Genomic DNA, 23329 nt, shown 5'->3' with positions numbered 1-23329 from the left:
CCTTCATTTGAACATGATCAAAATTTCTTTCCGACAAGAAAAACCGTTTGCGACAATGAAACCTATTTGTGAATGTGATAGCAACTGTTTACAAACCCTAACCTCACCGTAGATACGTTACGTTCGCCAACATTCGTCGCTCAATGAGGTACTCCCGAAGTTAAAATCGATTCGTTGTTAAATTTACTGTATGATCGATATTTCTGCACCTACATTGATTTTTTTTTCACTGTATAATCTTGCATATTCGAGTCAGACCTGTTTGAATTACAAGGTATCACTCATTGCTCTCTTTCTGAAAATCAAGGACAGCTGGTAAGAGAGAACTACAAAGGACCATCTCACTGGAAGAAACATCGCCAGAAATCGTGCGACGCGAAAGGCCCAAAGACAGCTCGTGCTCTCACCAAGAAGGTGAGTCCAGGGCGACGTGAAGACGTTCCCAAACAAGGTGGCAACTCATTAGCGGGGATATCTACAAGACGTCTTCTCAGTGGCGGAGACATTTCCGTAGCGTCTCCACTTCGTCACCGGTAGGTCGTCATGTATCTAAAATGAGGTTGCCGAGATGTCTCGGAGACTTCGCAGACAAAATTAGTCTCCGGATCTCTTGGCCGCAACAAAAGAAATGCTGCAGAGACGTCTCCGAGACTAGCTTGAGACGGGAAAGGTTCCTAACATCCCCAAAGAAAACGAGACCCTGCTATAGTCTCTAGGAGACGTCGCGGAGATGTCTCCGCACCAATGAGACTCCCACTTTTAAAGAAAGATCGCTCAAAAGGATTAATGAAGATTCACGATGTTTATTTGTATCATAATCTAAGGTACTAAACGTTGGCCGGCATGCATTCATAACTGTGTGACGTCAGTCAGGGTGCTGGATGCTGATTGGATGGTGAATGCGATGATGGCCATCTGCTGCTCCACAGCTTTCCATCTCGTGACCTGGTCGGGGTCGTCGTCGATTTGGTATAAGGCGTCAACCAGAGCAGGAAAGGCGTCACCAGCGTAATAATTGACGCTGCTTGGTGCGAATACCACGTGTCTGGACAGGATTAAACGGGAAATTCCACACACATATTCTTTGAAAGTTATAGCGTGCCATTGCAAGTCTCTTAGAGTAACTCTAAAAATGTCCTCTTAATTTTGAAGAGATGCTAATTGTAAACAAACAATATTAACTTGATATTACAGTCCTTATTTTTTGTTACACTTGAAGATCCAAATTTACAAAATGGAATATTCGGCAGCTTTGTTATTTTTCTTGATATGAAAGTACGATCAGCACGACAGACACATTAGAAACAAAAAAGTGGCTCTCACGATACATATTCTCATATAAATGTATATATATATATATGCATATATATATGTATATATATGATTATATATATATATACATATATATTCTACATATATGAATATACATATATGTATACATACATATATATATATATATATATATATACATACATATATTATCTATATAATATATGGCATGCTTATGAATGCATAAATATGATACCATATGATAGACCTCCTCCAAGGACGAACTCTTTAGCAAGTGAATTTTGATAAGAGTATTTATAATGTAGGGGTTTCTGTTCAAATTTATCATCTTTATACATACATCGTGCTGTATTCATTTTCCAGTTGAATCACCTACACTACTCGGACACAGTCGGAGTGGACAAAATCTGACAATTGTGTGTGTATTTTTCTTTTAATGTACTGTTCCTAACTGGTCAGGAAAAAAAAGTTTAGATACAACATAACAGACAAAATTTAACTAACAAATTGAGTTGCAATAATACAATGTGTTGGAAGGCTGAAGTCAACCAACGCCGGCATTACTCTACTATACGTGAGATCTACAAGCGGACGCACTAAACTTTACCACCGAAAAGTAAGTTGAGTTCCGGTTTATTCGGAACTCTTGCACTCAATTTACTTGCCTCAGCCACTTCCTGTCGGGAAGTCCAGCGGGATCGATAAATGCTCGCTCGAGTTGAATCATCTGGTCGTTGACTTGTCTAACCACAAGGGGACTGTGGACGAAAATTATAATTACACACACTACATTGATAGGGCTTATGTTCTATAATATCGTATAATACTATAACATCATAAGTTCATCTAATTTGATAATTTATTCGAATAATAATGGCAATAATAATGACCATGATAATGATTACATTTCTAATCAATGAAAGAAAACATTTTTCACAATCAGAGGAGTGATCTTTCTGCTGACGTGAGCAGTGGTCTGTAGTAAGTCTATGCCTATTCATTTCTAAAGGAATCAGGATCATAAGGTATCTATTTCAACACCTCAGTCGAAAGAGACATTACAGATGTAACATTTTGTGTAATGTAATCTTTTGCAGGTTTCTCTCTCTCGATCTCTCTCTCTCCGTCGCTCTCCCATGCTCTTTCCCTCCAAATATACCGTAATTACAATATAGGTTCGTCCACTGTGCTCCATTGCCCTAACTTTTAGTCACTTTGCGATACTGGTTCGGGTAAACAGGGTGAGTATCTTCAAATTTAACCACGTACCACAAATAGGTTCGTCGACAAAAGACGCTTGATGAAAACAAATAATCGAAGAATAAATTATAGATTGCAGTTAGGCGAACATCCTTTGAGTCAACATCATAGCCATTTTTTCGTCTTGAAACATAATAAAGTGCTAAATCTACAAAACAGAGATTTTTATGTCATTATTCGCCCGGAGAAAGAGTTTCCCATGGCAAAATTATAGGTTTTCATTCATGCGAACTTCCAAAAAATAGATCTGTGAGCTAGAGCACATTCACTCCTTGAAAGAAAAAACAAAACAAAACTTGCTGAGGTAATCTCGGCCGATTTTCTACTTACTCGTTCTGATCGATTTCTTGAAGACGATTTTCGAAGTCTTCCGCAGCAGTTGTGAAATTAGACAGTGCAGAGTAGACGTAATCTGTTGGGGAAGCAGTGTTGTAATTCGCTATTAAAATGCCCTCGTTTTATGTTTAGAACTTTTAGTTTGATTAACAGGTGATGGGAAAGCGCTGGTGATGGATGTAGCTTCATGAACAATATTACTGTGATTGCATCATTTCGTCTGAAAAAAGATTTCTGAGCTCTTCTTCTTTTGCTCTCGCTTATAATGTGAGACAAATAAAGCAGTCTGCTAAATGTCTAACCAGGCATTTGAGTATTGCTCCAACAGACTCTTTAAATCTAGGGAAAATTGTAATCAACATTTCCACTATTATTGAGTATTTATCTTTAGCAGATTTAAAAAAAAAACTTTTTTTCTATCTTTTTTATTAAATCTTACCAATAAATGGTAAACTATGGCCACAAAGAATAACGAAACAATGTGAGCGAAAAGATGGCAGGATTACATCGAATACAAAATGTATATATTTCACTTTCATACTCCTAATGTCCCTTTTACGCTGCCATGAGTGGTCTAATCAAATCTCCACAGGTTCGTAGACTAGAACTGAGTTTTACGGATGGGGCTCTTGTTTGTTTGTTTGCTTTTATTTCTGCATTCAATCAGATGCAATTTGAATGCAAACTTCAAAAAGTACAAAGACAAAGAATAACAAGTGCAGTGAAATAAATCGATAACAGTACATAAATAGATTCACATAGGTGATTGCATTGAGCAATGTAGATACACAGAAACATAAAATAAAATATACAGTATTTTTCAGTAAACAACAGAGATAATTGAATGCAGGAGACCACCATCATAAGCGATTAAGCTTGATTAGGCTCTTCGGTTCTGTATATTAAAGGAGGTGGGAAATAATGATCATACTAATCTTTTACTCCGTTCCTACCAAAAGTAATGCCGTTTGTTCTCATCTTGTCTCCGTATTCCTCATTCACATTGTCGATAGACGACTTCACTTTCTCTGCATAGTCGACACAGCCGAACGGCAGCACAACAGAGTCCGCGAGATCTCGCGAGAATTCTAACATCACCCGGGCAACGGCCTGGTGGCGCGAAAAGTTCCAGTCGATGAACATCTTTACGAGATAAAACGTCTCATATACAGAGTGGTAGACGGGGTACGATGAAATGGCCAGGCTCTGGAATACAAAACATGTTCTTTGGTCAATGATGCACCTCTGTTAGTTGGTATCAGTCTGGCAAGCGTGGTAGTAAATTGCTTTGAATATTCTGCTCTGCTTTGATGAGAAATATGACATGTATGAGGGAAAAGCTATCGTAGCTGGTAGTGGAACTTTGATAGAATAAAGTATCTATTTTCTTAGGTCGTTTAAAGTTAAAAGTGTGCATGTATGGTCGTCTACATTAAGCTTGTTTTGCTCACAGTGAACGTACATTTCAGGTTTTAGTGATAGTGGGGGCGCTGTGGCATATTGGATAAGACTCCCGACTCCCGGTCGGAGGACCCGAGTTCGAATCCCGCCCAGTGCTTACGTCCTTGGACAAGATGCTTTAACCCACCATGTCCCTCTCGACCCAGGTGTATAAATGGGTACCTGCATGGCAACGCTAACTAGGGTAATAATAATGGCAGGGCCCTCTGGTAGGGCATTGGTAACACTGAAGAGGCTACCCTAGGAAAAGAAGACCTTATTATTATTATATAGTTGAGGATAATGGTAATGGTAATGATATCAACGGTGAGGGCAATGATAAAAAAAAAAAAAAAAAAAAAATCTGCCTCTACTAGTTCCAGGCCTGCTAATGACAATCAGTTCAAGTGAAATAACGGCGAAATGATTAATTGGTTTGAGAACTTTTTTTTTTTAATTTGAGCATAATTCAGTATTTGTCGGGTGAACACAAAGCGCTACACTGCAAAAAGTCCGGTGTTAAATAGTGAACACCGAGCTGGTGTTAAATTTTCGATGTTCATTTATGATGTTAAATTAACACCTCCGGGTGTCATTTCCAAATTTTAAACTGTTTTTTGAAGAGTTTCTTAGTAACTGCACTTCTTGTTGATTTTTAATTTAAACAAGACGATCAAGAATTTTACATTAAAATACTAGATTTTTGAAAAAATGTGAAAATAAATTTTACACCAAAGTAACACCAGCTGGTGTGGTCTCTTATTGAAGCTGGACGGGTGTTAAACCATTGATATTAACACCAACAAATATCAAATCAACACCATGTGGTGTCATTTTTGAATTAACACCAGTACAGTGTCAAAATAACACCAGGTACAATGTCAAATTAACACCACGAAGTGTCAGGTGAACACTTTTCAACACCATCTCAGTGCATTTTCAACACCTCTGGGTGTGGTCCTTTATTGAGGTTTGATCGTTGTTAGATTTAACACCCGTGATGTTAAATCTAACACCGATGTTTTTACAGTGTAGTGTTGATTTCATGAGATCATCAATGTTAGCACTCTTTGCTTTCAAGCGCATAATTGTAATTTTATCAAACAAGACAATTTACGCCACAGTATGTGTGTGTGCTTTTTGATTAATTCATAATTATAAGGGAAATCTTAACTTACAGAATTATAAGTGTACGTCATATCTGTACATGGTACACCAATGCGGTACATGAAAGGGGCGAAATCGCTACCAGATCCGAGCACGGGGACACTGCACCAAACACAAAGACAAAACAATTATACATAAAGATGAATAATGTAAAACAAAAAATAAAAACAAGATTTGTAAACATTATAAGCCAAATATCCGAGCACCACTTTATCATAACAATTTCAAGGTACAAATATATAATAATTAATGTATAATATTGTGTAATTGTCTCAGTATGGTTAATGTAATGTAATTTTCGGGGGCCTAAGCATAACAATATTACAAGCCATACTTTTGATTTAGACTCATCACCTTGGTCCTTATGACTACTATGCATCTGTCATTTTGTTGAAGATGACGTTAAAAGATAATCGAGACGTAGAATATTCTGATATGTTACACTGTATTAGAATATACGTTTCGATATATTTTGTGTGTCGAGAAAGACTACGTAGTAAATGTTATTGTATGGTAATAATCATTGTGATTTAGTTATGTTTGTTTCTTTGCTTTTTTGAACACAAATCAAAGTCGAAATCAATCAAATCAAATCAAAATAATGATTGTCTTACCGGGGTAGTCCGTTGCCACTGCTGTCAGGGTATCTTTCCCGCCATACATCGTAGACCGTACGTTCTCCCGTCTCACCGTCAGGGACCTGTATAAGGGGATGTGATGTGATCAATTAATCTCATTAATCCAATAGCTATCGCATGCAAAACAGAGAGAACATATAACTGATGAAAAATGCCACTAACGTTAGGTGATTTATAAGGATTACCATATTCACATTGGAATTCTTTTTTCTAAACTGAACAGACTAGAACTATAAGCAGGATTATCTGTCATTTTTTTAAGTGATAGTTTGCGTCATTATCCCACAATCTTCATTGAGTTGTCTTAAGAACACAATTTGTGCAAAGAACAATAGTTTATTTGGTATGAGTTTTCTACAGTTTGTTTGCTCTCTGTACAAATGAAATTTGATAGGATCGCAGCTGCTGATCTACATTTCTAACAAATTGTTGGGGAAGAACCAGATGTAATCGAATCTGTCATCTACTGCTTTCCCATCAGCGACACTACCCCCAGGCTGTCCTTGTTTGCCGGTAGCGACACGATGAACTTAGAGCAAATATCCAAGCTCCGTAGATCAGCAGTTGCCATCTTACAAATTTCATTTGAACAGAGGGGGCACATACAGAAGAAACTTATACATCATATTATACTCACCCCTTTATTTGATAATCTCTTGCTTTCAAATAAGAGTTTAGTATGGCCGTTATTTTAGAATTTTGCAACATCTAACATAAAGCAACTGTCACGCATTTAATCATTAAGCAAATTGAAAGACCCTTTGATAAGCAAATATATGGACAACTTTCTCTACCTCTCTCTTTCACTCTTTCTCCCTTTGTATAGTTGTTTTTCATGTTGCTATTGCCCCATTGTAATTCTTAGTACTCAACATTAAATTTTGATGGCTACTATGTTCATGAATATCAAATTTAGTTATATTCAGTTGAGTTCTAGTTTTTCGTCAAAACATAATAATATACACTTCACTCCTTTTTTTAGGGTTAACAAAATCGATATAAATGATACATTGTGAAATGAACACAGTTTTTATACAACACTAACGAAACAATATGATTAAGAAAAAATGTAATGAATCCTCAAAGCAAACAATATGCACTGTACCAAAAATGAAGGGATCCACTTAAAAGGCAATGTTTGATATATATGGTCACTCTGTTGAGGTATTATGAGTAGACAAATATAGGTTCGGTTCGAAATAATCGCTTTTTGGATAGACAGTTGTAGTAATGAAAGACGAATGAGCAGTTTAAAAGTATCTCATTGAATTTATAATTATGTAGTCATTATTAAAAGGAAAACTATTGTAACTACTGTATAATATCCTATGCTTAATTCCCGTATCTCTGGCTTTTACGTTACGTATTGGCAACCTATACTTTAAAAGCTTTGCTTATGATTCCCCTAATAAAGATTTAGTGTATCAATTAAGTTGCTTCAAGCAGATTTGCTTTTGTATATCTGATATCTCCCATAATTTTGTTGTTGTTGATGACTGACATGTAAATGTCAATGAGAAAAAAAAAATCAGATATGCTACTACCTCAAACAGCCAGAGAACAGACAGTTGGAACAAAAGCTTTGAACAATAATGTTTTGCATTATACTTTCCTCTTTTCCTTTTGATGGATGCAAATAAACTATAATCGATTTAATGGATAAAAAAAATATATGACGTTTTGTGTCAATCAAAAAAAAAAACTTTTTTACTTGGGTGAATACTTCCTTTGGTTTCAAATTATTGAATCCTATAAACATTCCGTCAATAAGCCCTATTTTGTGCACATATTTTGTCCTAAGTCGTTCGCCGTAATCTTTGTAAATTTTGATACAGAATGTAGATTTTGAAGAAAATATCAAAAAAATGACAAGCAACGGTTTTCATGGTTTCTGGCTATCCCGACAGCAAAGTCTTGATATTTTAGTTTCAGTCAATCTGGTAGTCTGACTGAACAATTTGTTTGCTTGTTTCTTACCAATTTGTTTTCTATGTGTATCTGAACTGAAGTCTCTTTGATAATGGATTCATCCACTGACACAATTATGGTGCTATTCATTTTGGAACGAAAAAGCAGGTACTTTGAAGCAGAATAATGGTACGTGTACTTTATGCGTTTGATGACACAACATGTTTTAACTCGCACATTTGCGACAATAATGTTTTACACAATGTTTTACACAACCTTCTCCTCACTTCCTTTTTGTTTCTCTGGCACAACTCGTGGTCCTGAAACACAAACACATAAGATGTATGTTACCTTCTTGGTGGCCTCGAAGAGTGCCTGCTGCAAAAGAGGTGTGGTCTTTGCTCGGAACGTGTTGTTCCCATCGACGGCAACGTCCGTGTTAATGTAGGCCACCGCACGCTCACCGAGCACCTTCTGGTATTCCTGTGTCCGGAGGGATGTATAGGGATTCAGAAACGACCACGCTAATACCATGTCTTGATTCAGTGAACTCGAAAATCATTATTCGATGATAAGTAACAGAGAGAGAGAGAGAGAGAGAGAGCAAGTCTCTACATGGTAGGCCTACTTAAATTATCTATAGACACTCAATCATAGAATTACTAGCATCTAACATGATTGTATACTCTTTTCTGATAGTTTGTCACAGTCATTAGCCTCTAAAATATTTGTATCCGAATGACAAATGTTTCAAATGACAAATGGATCTACGCATGTTTCATCAACAGCTGTCTTATCGAGTATAATACTGAAGTACCTTGCTCTGATGAGGACCTACCTACAAGGTAATTCACCTGCATCCAGTCTGCACTCGTGACACATTGCAATGTGTAGCTCGAGCAACCGGTCGGCTCATCAGAAACAGCCAATTTTCACCAAATTAAACAAGTTACCTGAGTTAATAAACGGATATATCAATGTGCCGCAACTGAGGCAACTTGCTTGAAGTGGAACCCTGAATCAGCTCCAGCAGTCGTCATCTCGCTGGTTTAGGTACCTCGGGACTGAATGACGAGAGGCACAAGATTCTGGCAGCGAGTGCGATTGCCGTATGGAGGGGAACACTCCATGTGCGTTCGTTAAAATCGCTTCAGTGCATAAAGATGGGGATACGATGAACTGCATACAATATCTGTGAGGACAGTTTTTGAAATTCTCACCTCCACGAACTCGGTTGAACCGAGAAGGCCGTACTCTTCAGCTCCCCAGCTGCAGAACATCACCGTCCGCCGTGGGCGCCAGTCTTGAAAAGTTTGAACAAAGAGAGGGGAAATGCATTAAATGTCATAAATAATTGATACCACAAGAACCGGAGAGCATAATCGCACTGTCTTTATGCGTTTGCATTTGCCACTGAATCAGGAGAAAGTGTAACAAGCAAAACGAAAGTAAATGTTCGTTGTCCGCTGCATACCAGGGTTATGGAATCAAAGAATCCAGCAAGCTCGATGTGTTCCACCGTCTAAGTTTTTTTTTTTTTTTTTTTTTTTTTTTTTTTGTATTTGCTAATAAGACAGTATAGATTTTCGGAACTACGTTATGTCTATTAGTACAAATTACACTTCCATTTTAATTGCTGTTTGAGTGATTAATTGCAATTGATACTTCAAAAAGTCATTCCTGGTAAAAGTACAATTCTTGTAGGTTGAGCTACCTTTCTTCAGCATCTCTCCGTAGACACGGGCGCTCTCCATGAGGACCGCCGTGCCACTCGACGGGTCCACGGCACCGTACACCCAAGCGTCTCTATGGTTACCCATCATTACGTACCGATCTAGAATGGAAATCAAGTGGAGTCAGTGAAAAAGGGAATCTCCTTCAGCCAAACAACCACTCCAAACAAAATTCGTTTTCTTTGTGTGTTCTTTGCGTCAGTTCTCTTGAGGCTAAAAGTTTTAATAATGGATGGACACTCTTACATGATTGGTCGTCTGATTAATTTGGTATACTTCTATTTTTAGCCTCTCTTTTTTTAACGTAGTAGTCATTAGAACAGTGGAACAATTCGTTTCAAAACTGTTTGGAAGGACATGAGTCAATTCTGTTGGTTGATGGTTATGATTGAAATAAATGTCTTCGAATGTGAAGTTGCTCAAGTATCGTTTATTTAGCATAATGATTATATCCTTTATCTTCTTTTGATGACACTGCCACGAGTGAAATTGGCTAATTTGATGCAGAAGCATTACAGGATTATTGCACATGGACGATAAATGTCGTGACCTCGTGGAGATGGGCTCTCACTGGTTGGATCCCACTGCGTATGAATGAAGACTGGACCCAGCTTCCTTCCTTCTAATCACTTATGTCAGATTAAATGAACGCAACAGGTTATTAGAGGGATGAAGACATAAGGTCAGACCTTTCTTCAATCTGTCTGCCTTTGGCCACTTAACAATTATAACAATGTCGGATTTTCGGAGCTTGGGTCTTTGTTTCAAGTTCATCGTGTCACTGCCGGTAACCAGGGATGGGCAGGTGGTGGTGTCGCTGGCTGGAATGCAATTCTAAGATGGCAGGTTCGATTCCCGCTGGTTCTTTTGTTTCGACATGTTTGTTAAAAGTGTAGATCAGCAGTTGCGATCTTACAAATTTCACTTGCACAGAGGGTAGACAAACTGAGAAAGCTCATACCTTATAACACGTCAGATATTCCTCACATCCCTGTGCTTCACTGCATTTATTTTGTTCTAACGTTCTGGAGAATTCATTTTATTTAACTTTCGATTATAACAAGTCCCGTTCACCTGGTTCAACGGCTCCATTGACAATGCCAATGACGTCATAAGTGGTTCGAATCTCCCTTGAGGTGTGAATACTCATCTTTACCTTCCTGTGTACGATCAAATTTTTATTGACACAGCATTATTCAAATCAGGTCAAATCAAATTTCATTTCATCTTTCAACTCGAACATAGACAATACACTTTCTATGGTAACAGAGAATAGGGTTTCATAAGGAAAGCAAAGCAAACTGAGAAGAATATACAATTGTAGAGCCTTATAGTAATAAAACATTGCCATTTAAAATGGGTAATGAAAATGAAATAACAATACGCAAACTGCGAAAATGGAGGGACCCAATAAAAAGACAAAGCTTGTAGAATATGGGCCTCTCAGCAAAAGAACATCATTAGAAAAATAGATTATGCATAAAGGGAAAAAATGTTTGGGAAAAAAGTCTCGAAGCCCACTGAGAAAAGAGAGTAACTAAATGACACACATACGCACACGTGAGTGACATGAAACGAGATTGGAACAACAATGAAACTAATAAAGGAAGACTAAGAGACCAGTCAGAATGAGACAAGACTATCAAACACGAAGGACAACACAACGTACAGAAGGTACAACAGATCAAGCGGTTCTCGACAGCAGTATATCGAAAAAATAATGGGACGAGTGAAAAGGACCAGGAAATACAGAGAAATAGATGCAGATGTAAGAGAAATATAGTCGAATCCTAGCCCTATAAAGTGTATTCTGACAACAGGAAAGAGAAAATAGGCGACGGTATAATATCAGCTGTAACGCAAGTTCTAGCTCAATTCAGTAGAATCACGAGATTGCAATAAGGAGAACTTTAATCTCCTTTAAATGAATATATAGAAGGGGCATTTTGATATCATAATTCGAAGAATTCCAATAATTGGGGCCAGGATACGTGTAAATAATCGTGTTCTTGGCAAGAATTGTTCGTAAAAGGGGTAATAATTATGAAATTCATTGGAACGTCGAATGAGATATTCATGGAATGATATATTCGGCGCCTCTGAAAAGAAGCCGATGTGAATACGTGGAAATACCCACACATCAACGCCGTGACATAGAAATACATCAATTTATATGCTCACATACGATCTACATTTTTTTCCACACGATGCTGATTCCACACACAGCGCCATCCTGACTCAGATACATTACAGATTAAGGCAGATTATAGGTGTATATCATTATACATTAAGTTATCCCTCTACAAATCTGTCTCGAGTGTTTTGCCATGCGTCATAAACTGAATCTCTAACAATTATGAAGACAAAGTACATAATACAAATGCTTTTGGTTTATCCTTTTTCTGTCCAAACGCTCACCTGTCTGGGTTGACAAACCCGGGCCCAAATCGATAGGTGACATCCAGGTGTCCCCGCCAGCTGCTATGTACTTCATCTCCAGTCATCTCGCTACAGTGAGGCAGGCAGAGGAGGAGTGATCAATCGAAAAGAGAACCGAAAGGTTTATAACATTTTTATGGATGTGTGATTCAGGTTTACACTTACCTGCTCGTGTTACGACAGTACATGATTATTACTTTATCATAGTTAATACTAATTTTTTTCCTTGAAGTGATCATGATAATCAGTAAACCCAGTCTTATGTGGTACCTGAGAAGATATTGTGCGTCCCCATATCCGATAGGATGTGCTGGAATTTTAGGCAGTGCTGTCTCCTCGTCACTTAAACGGTACATGTAGGCTGGACGCGGGAGAAAAACAAACAAAAGGGCGCGTTTATATCATATAATTGAAAAGAATGTATACGCATCACACATTAGGTGGGTCTACGTACAACTCTAAACCTCATTCGCCTAACAGATTTCATAACAATTGCATATACTCTAAACCTTCATAGACATATTGTACGTGTGTACAACCAACTAAACTGTAATTTTCTGTGAAAGTTGTAAGCGAGACACATCAACACTTTCAAAGGAGTAGTTGAACATGTCGTTAAAAAAAACCCTGACTTATAATGTTATAATTATAATAAGTCGCTGCAACGCTCACATCATTGGATTGGACATGTACTGTGCTATCTAATGCTACCAAGTTACAGTATATCAAGCCGCTTTTACACACACACACACACACACACACACACAAACACACACCTTTTCCTTCGTTCTCTCTCTCCCTCACTTGGAGGGAGATCAGAATAATACTGTAACTAACATTCTCCCGCAAGAGAACTTTGATGAGCCTTAAAGTACCCATGACAATACTTACGCTTTGCCGGATAGCCGGGTGTAACCGGATCGCCCTTGGCATCACTAACAAAGGTATTTCCCCGCTGCGCTCCGGTATCCGGAAGCCACCAATTGTCCGGATAGACCGAAATGTCTCCATCGATTGCGTAATCGGCGGGATCGGAATAAAGAATGATTCCAATGGCGCCCGCCGCCTGAGCGTTTAGTACCTACAGAGGAACATTCAACGCATTAATCCTCTCTCCCAAGTTGTTTTTATCAAGTTCTGTATAGTTGGTTTGTTTTTCAGTCCATAGTCTGATAATAAGAAACATCTTCACATGTGATCAAAGTACACTGTAGTGGTAGAATTCCTTAAGTAAAACTGGGTGCAAGCAACACAGGCCCCGTTTTAAGAGAGCCTTTTATACCAGAATCACACAGAGTGACAATGTCCGGACAATCTTTTTTCACCCTGCATGTTAAAACGTTTCATGCAGAATGTTGCTCAGACCATGCAGACGTTGTCACGGTAACTTTTGCCAAATTCTGCCCTAGTAAGCTAGGGTAATTACTTTGATATTATCCCGACATTACCCCGACAACGCTTCCATTAAACGCCCTCGCCGAAACGTTCCTTTGATACACTCAAGACTCATGCGCGGTAGTCCAAACAGAATGACCGTTCATGGATTGTAACCACCACACCCCTTTCGCACAAGAACAGATAGGTTGCATCGAAACCTATCTATACCCGGAAAAGGTTTATTTCGTGTGTGTCTGCTAAAACGGTTCAACCCTTGCTCTCTCTCTCCTGAGGTTTAATTGCCCGAGGAGAGGGATTTGGTTCTCCGGACTTGTCCCAACATTGTCGGGGTAAAGTCTGTTAAATACAGGGCTACATAGTTGCACCCCTTTACCTTGTTCCCACGAAACACCTTTCCGTATCTAGCGATAGCAATACAGCCTGTGATGTTGATATCAGACCGATTCTTAGCCAGAAAATCAAAGTCTTCTGACCGTCCGTAGTTCACGTACACCAGGGGGCCCTGGATATAAAGATATTCGGATACATAGCAAGACTTAGTGATGATGTGCATGTATGTTTATGTGTACTCAGTGCGAATAGAAACAAAACCCAACCACACGAATTCAATTGTCCACTGCAACTTCTTAACTAAGCTGTGTCATAATATGTATTACATCATCAAATCGATATCATGTCACCGATTTATCAACAAGAAAACGATTGGTATACAAAAATACTTATAAGAATTTAACCAGCTAGTCATATAAACACCTGCTGGGATACTATTCACCATCTCATCATCAACATCAGAGAATCAGCTAATGCTAATGATGAGTGTAATGCATTGGTTCCTTGTTCTTTGTCTGTTTGTTTGTTTGTAATTTGCTGTAATTTTTACCTGAAGCACAAAAGCAGACGGACTCACCTCTGGCTCCCCTTTTGCCGAGTAGGCGTTGAATGGCGGGACGACATCCGGGTGATCATCCTCAGGTCGAAGAATCTCCTCATGTAGGGCCGTGGTGAAGTTAACCACTCCATTCTCGGTTATCATCACCTGGAGTTACAGGTATTATTTGTTTGTTTGTGTTGATAATTGCGATAAGGGAGAAAAGGAACGAAGTAGTGAGCAACTCTCAGATGAACATACCTCATACATACGTACTGGAGATCGTAAGTCTTGAAGTGTAATGAAAGTATGTGTATTTGTGTTCTAAATTAAACAACATGTTAAGCTTTTAATCTACCAAATACTGTAAACTAATCTCACAAAGTCTGGTAGCGACATCCTTCTTTTAGAAACCCAAGACTATGTATTCGAATTGGGTCCAAAAGTTGCATTTAAGGTTTGTGCGCCTTATCATGTGTTTAAATGGCCTTCTGCTTTGCATTTCGTGTGAGTTGTTTATTATTTTATACAAGATTTTGCTAAACTTTTCATTTCATAGTGACATAAATTTACTTGCTTTGTTTCTTATGAAATGACATGAAAGCACGAATCAATGACGAATTAATTTAAGAAGTACTGGAAAACTCTTACTTTGTTCGGATTAGAAGGATCGGGATAGGCAAGGAGAACATCATAGTCGATTAACCGAACGGAATCTAGTCCGTAACTCGTCCATAGCTCCACCAGCATCTCTGCATTCTCCTTTTCTGCCGGGGTTCCGCCCATGTGAGGACGGGTGGTTAGACCCCTGTAAATTTGCGGAAAGAAAGGATATTTCACAGCTTACTAAGTCAACCCGTAAACAATAATCTTGGCAAGGACAGCAGTCTTTTTGACCCCGTATACATGCACATGTATATATACATCTCTCTCTCCCTCTCTCTCTCTCTATATATATATATATATATATACATATACATATGAATATGTATACACACATATAATATATGTATATATAAAATGTTTCATGTTTTTAAAGGATGTATACTTTTCTACATTATTTGTAACTTTGGGATCATAAAATAAATGGGAAAGTATGTTTTAGCAGTCTTTCTACAACGCTTGTTTTTGTAGAGAAGAGAGATCAGGTATGTCTTAGAGGCTCCTTTTCAATTCTTGGAAATCACTTGCACACCCTTCACTTTCAACTCTAATAGCTTTTGAAAGGACAATGCTACTGCAATGCTTTGAAAGTTGGCATTAATCATGGACAAAATGTGATAATAAAGCACGCTCAATTTCAGCTTACTCTGATAATCTCTCCATTGTTGTCACTCGGGTGGTTTATATCTTGTTTTGTCCCATTCATCGCACAGCTATGATCAAGATTTAAGTGCTTGACTAGAACCTCTTTCCTCAGTTCACACTTTTCGAAGTGGGTGTTTTCTTTGCAATTTTAGACCAGTTAGGAGAGTACATATGAATTGAGTTGTACGTGTAATTCATTTTAAAGCTTAGAGTCGGCTCCTTCAGAATCTATGGTTAACTCAAAATCTGTGTCGGGCGACTTGTTGTTGGTTTTGTGGTGCAGGGTCACATATGTATTATGTAAATTGATGGAATACTTTGATATGGTGTATTCTATTGACAAACTTGAGATGTCATGTTGATTGCAATTAAAAGTCTTTTTGTTCCCCTAACGACACAAGATCTAGTCTATCTATAACGCTGCCACACATTTGCTTTTTGAAATGAAATGAAAATGAAATGAAATTGAAATTGAAGAATGTTAGGTTCATTCTGTGGACGAGAGTCATTAACATCGCTTCACATATATTATCCGTTGTTTGTTTGCTTATTTGTATGTAGTTATTGTTGTTGCTATTTTGGTTCATTTTCGCTGACCGGTTTTGATACTGATCGATCCATTTTTCAAGATCTTTTCATGCAATATGTCATTGATTAAGTGTTGTTTATGCAAAATTCCAACAACAAGACACCCTGTCTAGATAAGATTTGTATTTTGAACTGTTTGAGTGTACGTGGATATCTACAGAGAAGGCCTGCGAGCGAGGGCAATAATGTTTAACAATAACGGTTCAGATGGCAACGTTCGGAGTCTCTGCCATTAACATTCATCGCAGAGCGCAAACATGACAATGCGACAAGATTAAGTGTCGCAGACAAAGTACACTCTTATGTTATTTCATCTACTTCACTTGGGCATTAAACCCTGTGCATTTGCGACGGTGTACGTAATGCGCATGACCATTTTCTGCTTTTATCCAAATAATCAGTAGGTAACTGAAGTGTTGTGATTATTATAAATGGTAAAATGTCAACTCACCTTGTACAAGTGTGAGCTGTTCACAAAATCAGTGTACCAGTAGATTTCTCGCAACTATAAAGAGAGTGATCATTTAACTAAATGGAGAGGGGTTTGATTTGTATTGTATTGTTGTGTTGTTGTTGTTACTCTAGGTAGTTAACACTCCATCTGCCATCGTACGGATAAAGGTCGTATATCAAAATGATGCTGAAACCATTGTTTCAATATACGATGTACATCCATACCATGTTTTGATATGAAAGCATTCAGACACATGCCATATGTCCATACGTCTATACGTCGTTTATCCACAAGAAACTGTCTAACCTGAGAGATGAGTAAGAGTGAGTGCCTCGGTACACTAAAGGCAATATCAACTTGACGATTACCTACTCGCAAGCCAACAGCCTAGACCCCCATTCCACGCAACGGGGACCATTGAAAAACCTTAAATTGGCAAGATCATTCACAAGTCTCTAAGACCAGATAGAGATATCGTATGTGGAACGGTTCTCAAAAAATGAAAATAAAATAAAACTCTTGAAAGATCATCGGCAAACAAACAAAAAAGAGAGGATTTTTCAAAGAATTTCTCCAGATCTGTGCGGTATCTTGAAGATCGTTCACGGAGAACCAACAAGACTATTGAGAGATATTACTGAAAGATCATTTGAAATACTTCCTTGAGAGATCAGTCAAGATTTCGAAGAAACCAGTCTTTCCATTACCCATCAATGATCTCTCAACAATCTTTCAATGATATGCCCCTTTAAAAATGTGGCAATTCTTGAGAGATTTTGAATGAAAAGAAGATACTTGAACGCTCACTAAGAAATTGCTGGAAGACTGCTGAAAGACAACTGAAAGACCATTTTTTTCTTGAAAGACCGCTAAAAGACTATTTCGAACCGTTTCAAAAGCTTTCACAGACCATTCAGACCATGAAGTTTACTGAAAGATCACTTAGGAATCATGAAGGAACTTGAAAACCGTTGAAAGCTCACTGAAAAATCATAGACAGATCTACTAATTTGTACGGTCTTTCAGTGGTCTTTCAGTGGTCTGTCAGATGTCTTGCCCTATGTGGAATGGGGGTATCTAAAGCCCGTGCCAGTTAGACCAGACACTCCGTGGTGGTGACCCTGAGGTCCGGTGAAAGAATAAGCCACGGTTTCAGACCTATACCTCCTTCGAAATTTCGGGGGACAGAGGTCCAACAAACGAAATGTCTGAGACGACAGGTCACAAAAGTAGAAAGTTTAAACCATCAATGATCTAGACCAGGAAGACTCAGACCATGGAGGTACACTATTTACATGCTCAGACCATGGACACTAACGGTAGGGTCCATGCTCAGACTGTTCGGACACGTTATCCCTTCAACCATGGACCCTACCACCCGAGTCCATGCTTCAACCAACCGTTGATTAAGGTCATTATTGGCTATAGAATTAATTTTGATTCCTCCCAAAACACTCACGACGTTCTCATTTTTAACCTTTCTGTGCTCTATTCAAAGGTGAAAGAGGTAGGTCTACATCACTTTCTCAACCCATATAGCTACCAGGGTGTAGTCATTTCATCTGTCTCTTCTCACGGTGTTTCAATCCATGAATAATGTCCAAGACAAGTTGATTAAACGTCATGAACTTTAATGAGTATATTATGTTAAGCTCACTGAAAATTTGCATAAATTATACTCTAAATCTCTGGCCGTACATAGACTTGTAAGACCCCTACAGATAAAATTATGTATATTCTTCTTTTTAAGGAAAGTAAGATAATTATAATTGTTTGTCAATAACTGGTGCAATACCGTTCCTTAACCTCATAGCATTTATAATCCGACATTGGATTGTATTGCCATTAAGGTAATTGTATGGTTCTTAATTATGTAAAACGGACGACGCGCGAGAATCAAATTTGAGACAGTCCCAGAAACCGTTAATTCTCAATGCTCGGATGGTCAGAAATAAGCTACAGCAGTGTGTTTGTGTGTGACACACGCATCTCTCGCATTTATCCCCAAGTTGAATTTCCTTTGGGTTTACGCCAGGTTAAGTGTGTGCGTGTGTGCCACACACAAACACACTGCTATAGCTTCTGACCATCCGAGCTTTGAGAATTAAGGATTTCTGGGACAAACACTGAACTAGGGCTTTCTATAGTTCAGTTGATATAAGCACCGGGCTAGCAATCTGGAGGTCTCGAGTTTATCTTTGCTCATTTTTCCACTAGTAATCTATATTCATTAAATAAACACAAACAAAAGTAACTGCAAGCAGAAACAAGGAGAATATTTATTATCACATACGTGACAGAACATCTAAATGGCTCTCTTTAGTTGCAATCTATAGTCATCATTATCTCAGTTCACTCCTCTCAGGGCAGAAAACTTGTTGGAACAAGTTTTTGGAATTCGATGATCCAGACCCGGCCCGAATTCACGAAGGTGGTACAAAATGAAACCGTGGACAAAAACCATAGAGCGCCAAGTGTCGCACGGAATATTTCGTTACGAAATTGGTCATTTCGTCGACAAAATGACCGTTTCGTTACAAAAGAATCATTTCGTCGACGAAATGACTGATTTCGTAGCGAAATATTCCATGTGACACTTGGCGCTCCATGCATGGGTTTTGTCCATGGTTTAAAGTATGGTTTCATTTGTACCACCTTCATAAATCCGGGCCCATATTGCTGCCAAATGAATAATTACCCACAGACACTGGGGAGCCAGCCTCGGGGACACCCAGCTTGCATAGAACAAAGGGTGACAGAGTCAAGGGTTGGCAAAAGGTGACTAGCTGTGCAAACTTGGGGAGACGCCCCCGGGAGGACGGGCCCAGCCATGTTCAAAAATGTGCTGTTTTTCTATGTTTTACGTATCCGGCGAACTCTTTTCCGGTCTTGTGCCATAACTTCTTTATTTTTTTTTTAACATACATTAAAAATGAAAATAAAATGAAATTACAATGTTGAATGTAACTGGGAAATATGGAAGGAAAGTCTAGGAAGGACACTGGTAAAGTAGCAAATGTATAAGACCACGGTAAGATATTTCTAGAGATTAGAGATCTAGAGATCTAAATACAAACATTTTAAGCAACTACTACTGTACTTCAACGATAAATAACAAAGTAAAATCTGAAAAGATTCTGGAAATTTGCTAAGTCTAAGAACATGAAGAAGACTAAACGAACAAAATTTCATGTTTGGAAATCAATGGAATTGGTGCCACTGATAAGGACTTGATTGCACATTTTTTTGATAGTTTGACTGTACAATTTCTGTCTGCATGTTTCCACGCGTGAATGATAGTTGTGCTTCGTGGAATCCATATTGAGTATCCCTCATAACGTACTTGGACGTGTTCGGAATAGATTCATTTTAGATAAGTTCATAAGTTGTTCCGAGACTGGGAAACCAAATATAAGATTTATGTTATTCCGACAGATAACGAGTGATGAACGCAAAAGTATTTTAGTCTCACAATGATTATATAAAGATGATAAATGATACGGAAAATACCGGACAATGCGTCAGAATCCCTCCCGCTAACAGATTTGGAAGAAATGATTATAATGAGAATTTATTCAATTTGCGATATCAGATTTAATTGAAAATTAGAAATTAATAATAGTAAGCGTTGGTGTCCTGTCCATAACATTTACAATATCAGTCATTGTGATGTTGACTTTCTCTCTTTTGTGCAATATTATTCCGAATTCGAGCACCTAATTTCGCTCGAATTACGTACTGTACGGTAAATTATGTAAAATGTGTGTATTTCAATGTCAAAATAATATATGTATTTTCATTGTGTTTAAACTTATGTATCATGTATATCAGACAAGCATGGATATTCGTATCTTAATTTTATATGTTCCCCTTATACAAGCTATTTTGATTTGTCTGAATACAATAAAGTAAAAACACTGCAAAAGATATACAATTAATTCAGCGTAAGATCAATGGCAACTCTTTTTGAATCAGGCCCCTGATTTCTCTCGTATTACCTACGTGGCAGAATTATTCAGAATACCTGAGGTTGTTTTCTATATTCTCCGCACTGCATTCGTCGATCATCAGCTGTCCAATTTCCTCATTTTCGACGACGGAGAGGGAAGGGCAATCATCGTCTACGATCCCGAAGTGACCGATCAGAATACCGGAGGCAAAGAGGATAAGGGCGAGGATGAGCCATATGACGTGAACGAAGAGGACGTTGTCACGGTACCGAGTCATGGTAAATTGATTGATCAAAGTTACCCTGTTATTACGCCTGTCTTGCAGTGTTCGCGCGTATCTGTTAGCCTGGTGTAACGAAGTGCAGTGATTTCGTGCAGCGCACCCCTTTCATTCAGTTTTATCAGTGTGTTGCTTGTCGTGCTTCTTTTTGACGAATCACTATTATGGCAGGTGTTTGAATGCAACCAGTCTGTATTTTCTATCTATATTTACTATTGGATGGGGAGGACAATTGGGGTTTCATTGCTGATGTTTTAGTATTATGTCAACGAAATTATCACTTGATTATACAGTATCTAACTTAGATCTTTCGGTTTTGATCATGGGAAACCAATGGACTTTAACCCAGAATTGCATGCGACATCTCGATTAGGTGATAGAGCCTGATGGTCAAAGGCTACCACTTCTCGTATGTACATCAATTGATAACATCTGTAGGTAAATGTTGATAGGGGCGTGTCTGTGGTCTTACGAGAACGTCTTATACCAGGCGTAATTCTGATTTGATAAATGCCAAACAAAGCAATTTGTTTCCCGGACTTCACCTTTTTTTTTTCTTTTCCTACACCTGCACAAAGCAAAGAGCTGGTTCATTAGTAAATGCGGAAGTCCCTGGTTCAAGCCCTAATGGGATCAGCTGAAGCCCCTGACGGGTTATTTAACCCTAACTATAGGCCGGGCTATTTAGGTAGTTGATAGAGCCGGGGGGGGGGGGGGGGGGGGGGGGGTGGCCTCCCAGGCCCCCCCTCCAGATCTCGGCCGTCGACCGCGCGATCGCGACGAAAATTGGCACACACATTGCCTATGATGTAATCTAAAATACCATGAAGTTAATTTTTCAAAGAATTATCATTTATGCTAAATTATGCTAATTTATGCATAATGATGCATGAAATCAGACTATTTGGTATAAATCACAAAATAAAGCTCGAAACGGACACATTTTTTTGTCTAAATATTCTTTTTAGTGTCCTTAGCAAATGTAAAAAAAAATTGTGATATCAGAAAAATTTCTTAAGTATTTTATTGTTTTTTGAATTTCTTATGTATTTCTCTGTTTTTTCGACTTTATGTTTTTCATTGTTTTTTCGATGAAATTTGTCCGCGACATCGCTCCGAACAAGAAAATATGTTATTCATTGATTTTAATCAATTAAACACCAAAATAATCATGCTTTTATGAAATTTGCTTATAAGCACAGTTTGCATTGAATTCACGTTTTTGAGCAATTTTTGGTCTGACATGTATGTACATATTTATGCGTTACTTCGGAACCGCGCGCCTGGGCGTCGCAAATTTGGTGTCAAAAGGTGCGGGAGACTCGAAAGAAAAAAGTCATGAAACGTCGTGGCCATAGCTTTTTGCGATTGCGATACATCGCGCGGAACGTCGAGGGGGGGGGGGGGGGGGGCTCGGAGGCCCCCCCCCCCCCCCCCCCCCTCGGCCTAGTTAGGGTTAAGGAGCTGTGCTTCCGGTAAAGAGGCTCCCTGTCTTTTCACGGTTGCTTTTTGCTTTCCATTTGGATTAGACAAGACGGCTTGATAATCCGTGTGCAGCTGCAGTGCAAGATAAGGGGACCAGTAAGATGTACTGCGTGTGCTTGGGGTGGACCACTTTATCGGGCAATGCACCCTGGTCTTTCAGATGAGTAAGTAAAGCGGGAACTGTTACTGCTGACAGTTTATCACACACCCCATTGTGCATGCACAGGAAGGCAATTCTCTCTTAATAAATATCATGTACTTTCAAAACAAAAAAGTGATTCAGAGTTCATTGTGAACTTTCAATATTACATGCCACCTGCTACACACTTTAAGATTATAGACAGTGTGTACTGTGACATATAAAACACTATATACTGTAACACTTCTCATACTGAGACCTGAGCTAAGAAGTGCTAGTTGACTCTGAAATTACCCCCTCATTTTCATGTGCATCGTGACGGAAATAAATGTGACCCTGCACCACAAAACAAACAAAAAGTCCCAAGACATGAATTTTTAGTTAGACCATATTCTCAAAGATCAGACTTTAAGCTTTGAAATGATGTATAACTCAAATCGAATGGACTCTCCTAACCTATCTAAATATTGGAAAGAAAGCACTAACTCAGGAAAAGTGTGAACTGAGAAAAGAGGCTCTGAAGTACAGTGTCTATTCAAGCGCTTAATCTTTACCAAACCGTGCTGGCTGTGCGATGAATGGGACAAAGAACAGGAAGTAAACCACCAGAGTAACAACAATGAAGAGATTAAGCATGCCTCATTAACA

The 23329-nt window shown here is 38.5% G+C and overlaps 1 protein-coding gene across 1 annotated transcript; it reads right to left on the bottom strand.

Moving 5' to 3' along the window:
* Nucleotides 1–849: 849 nt before the first annotated feature.
* Nucleotides 850–21054, bottom strand: LOC139716456 (putative N-acetylated-alpha-linked acidic dipeptidase). Its single transcript, XM_071628001.1, has 17 exons — nucleotides 20852–21054; nucleotides 15129–15285; nucleotides 14517–14645; nucleotides 13983–14111; nucleotides 13103–13292; nucleotides 12482–12572; nucleotides 12191–12280; nucleotides 10847–10932; nucleotides 9754–9873; nucleotides 9260–9342; nucleotides 8391–8522; nucleotides 6108–6193; nucleotides 5505–5595; nucleotides 3840–4092; nucleotides 2881–2962; nucleotides 1956–2048; nucleotides 850–1045 (listed from the first exon to the last, which is right to left on the bottom strand). The coding sequence occupies exons 1-17, from the start codon at nucleotides 21052–21054 to the stop codon at nucleotides 850–852; spliced, it is 2211 nt and encodes a 736-aa protein (XP_071484102.1).
* Between the last annotated feature and the right edge of the window lie 2275 nt (nucleotides 21055–23329).

The sequence above is a fragment of the Diadema antillarum genome, unplaced genomic scaffold (genome assembly GCF_040938485.1).
Source record: "Diadema antillarum isolate AM-2024a unplaced genomic scaffold, OU_Dant_1.0 scf00000065, whole genome shotgun sequence".
NCBI lineage: Eukaryota > Metazoa > Echinodermata > Echinoidea > Diadematoida > Diadematidae > Diadema > Diadema antillarum.
This window is presented reverse-complemented; position numbering and strand designations above follow the sequence as displayed.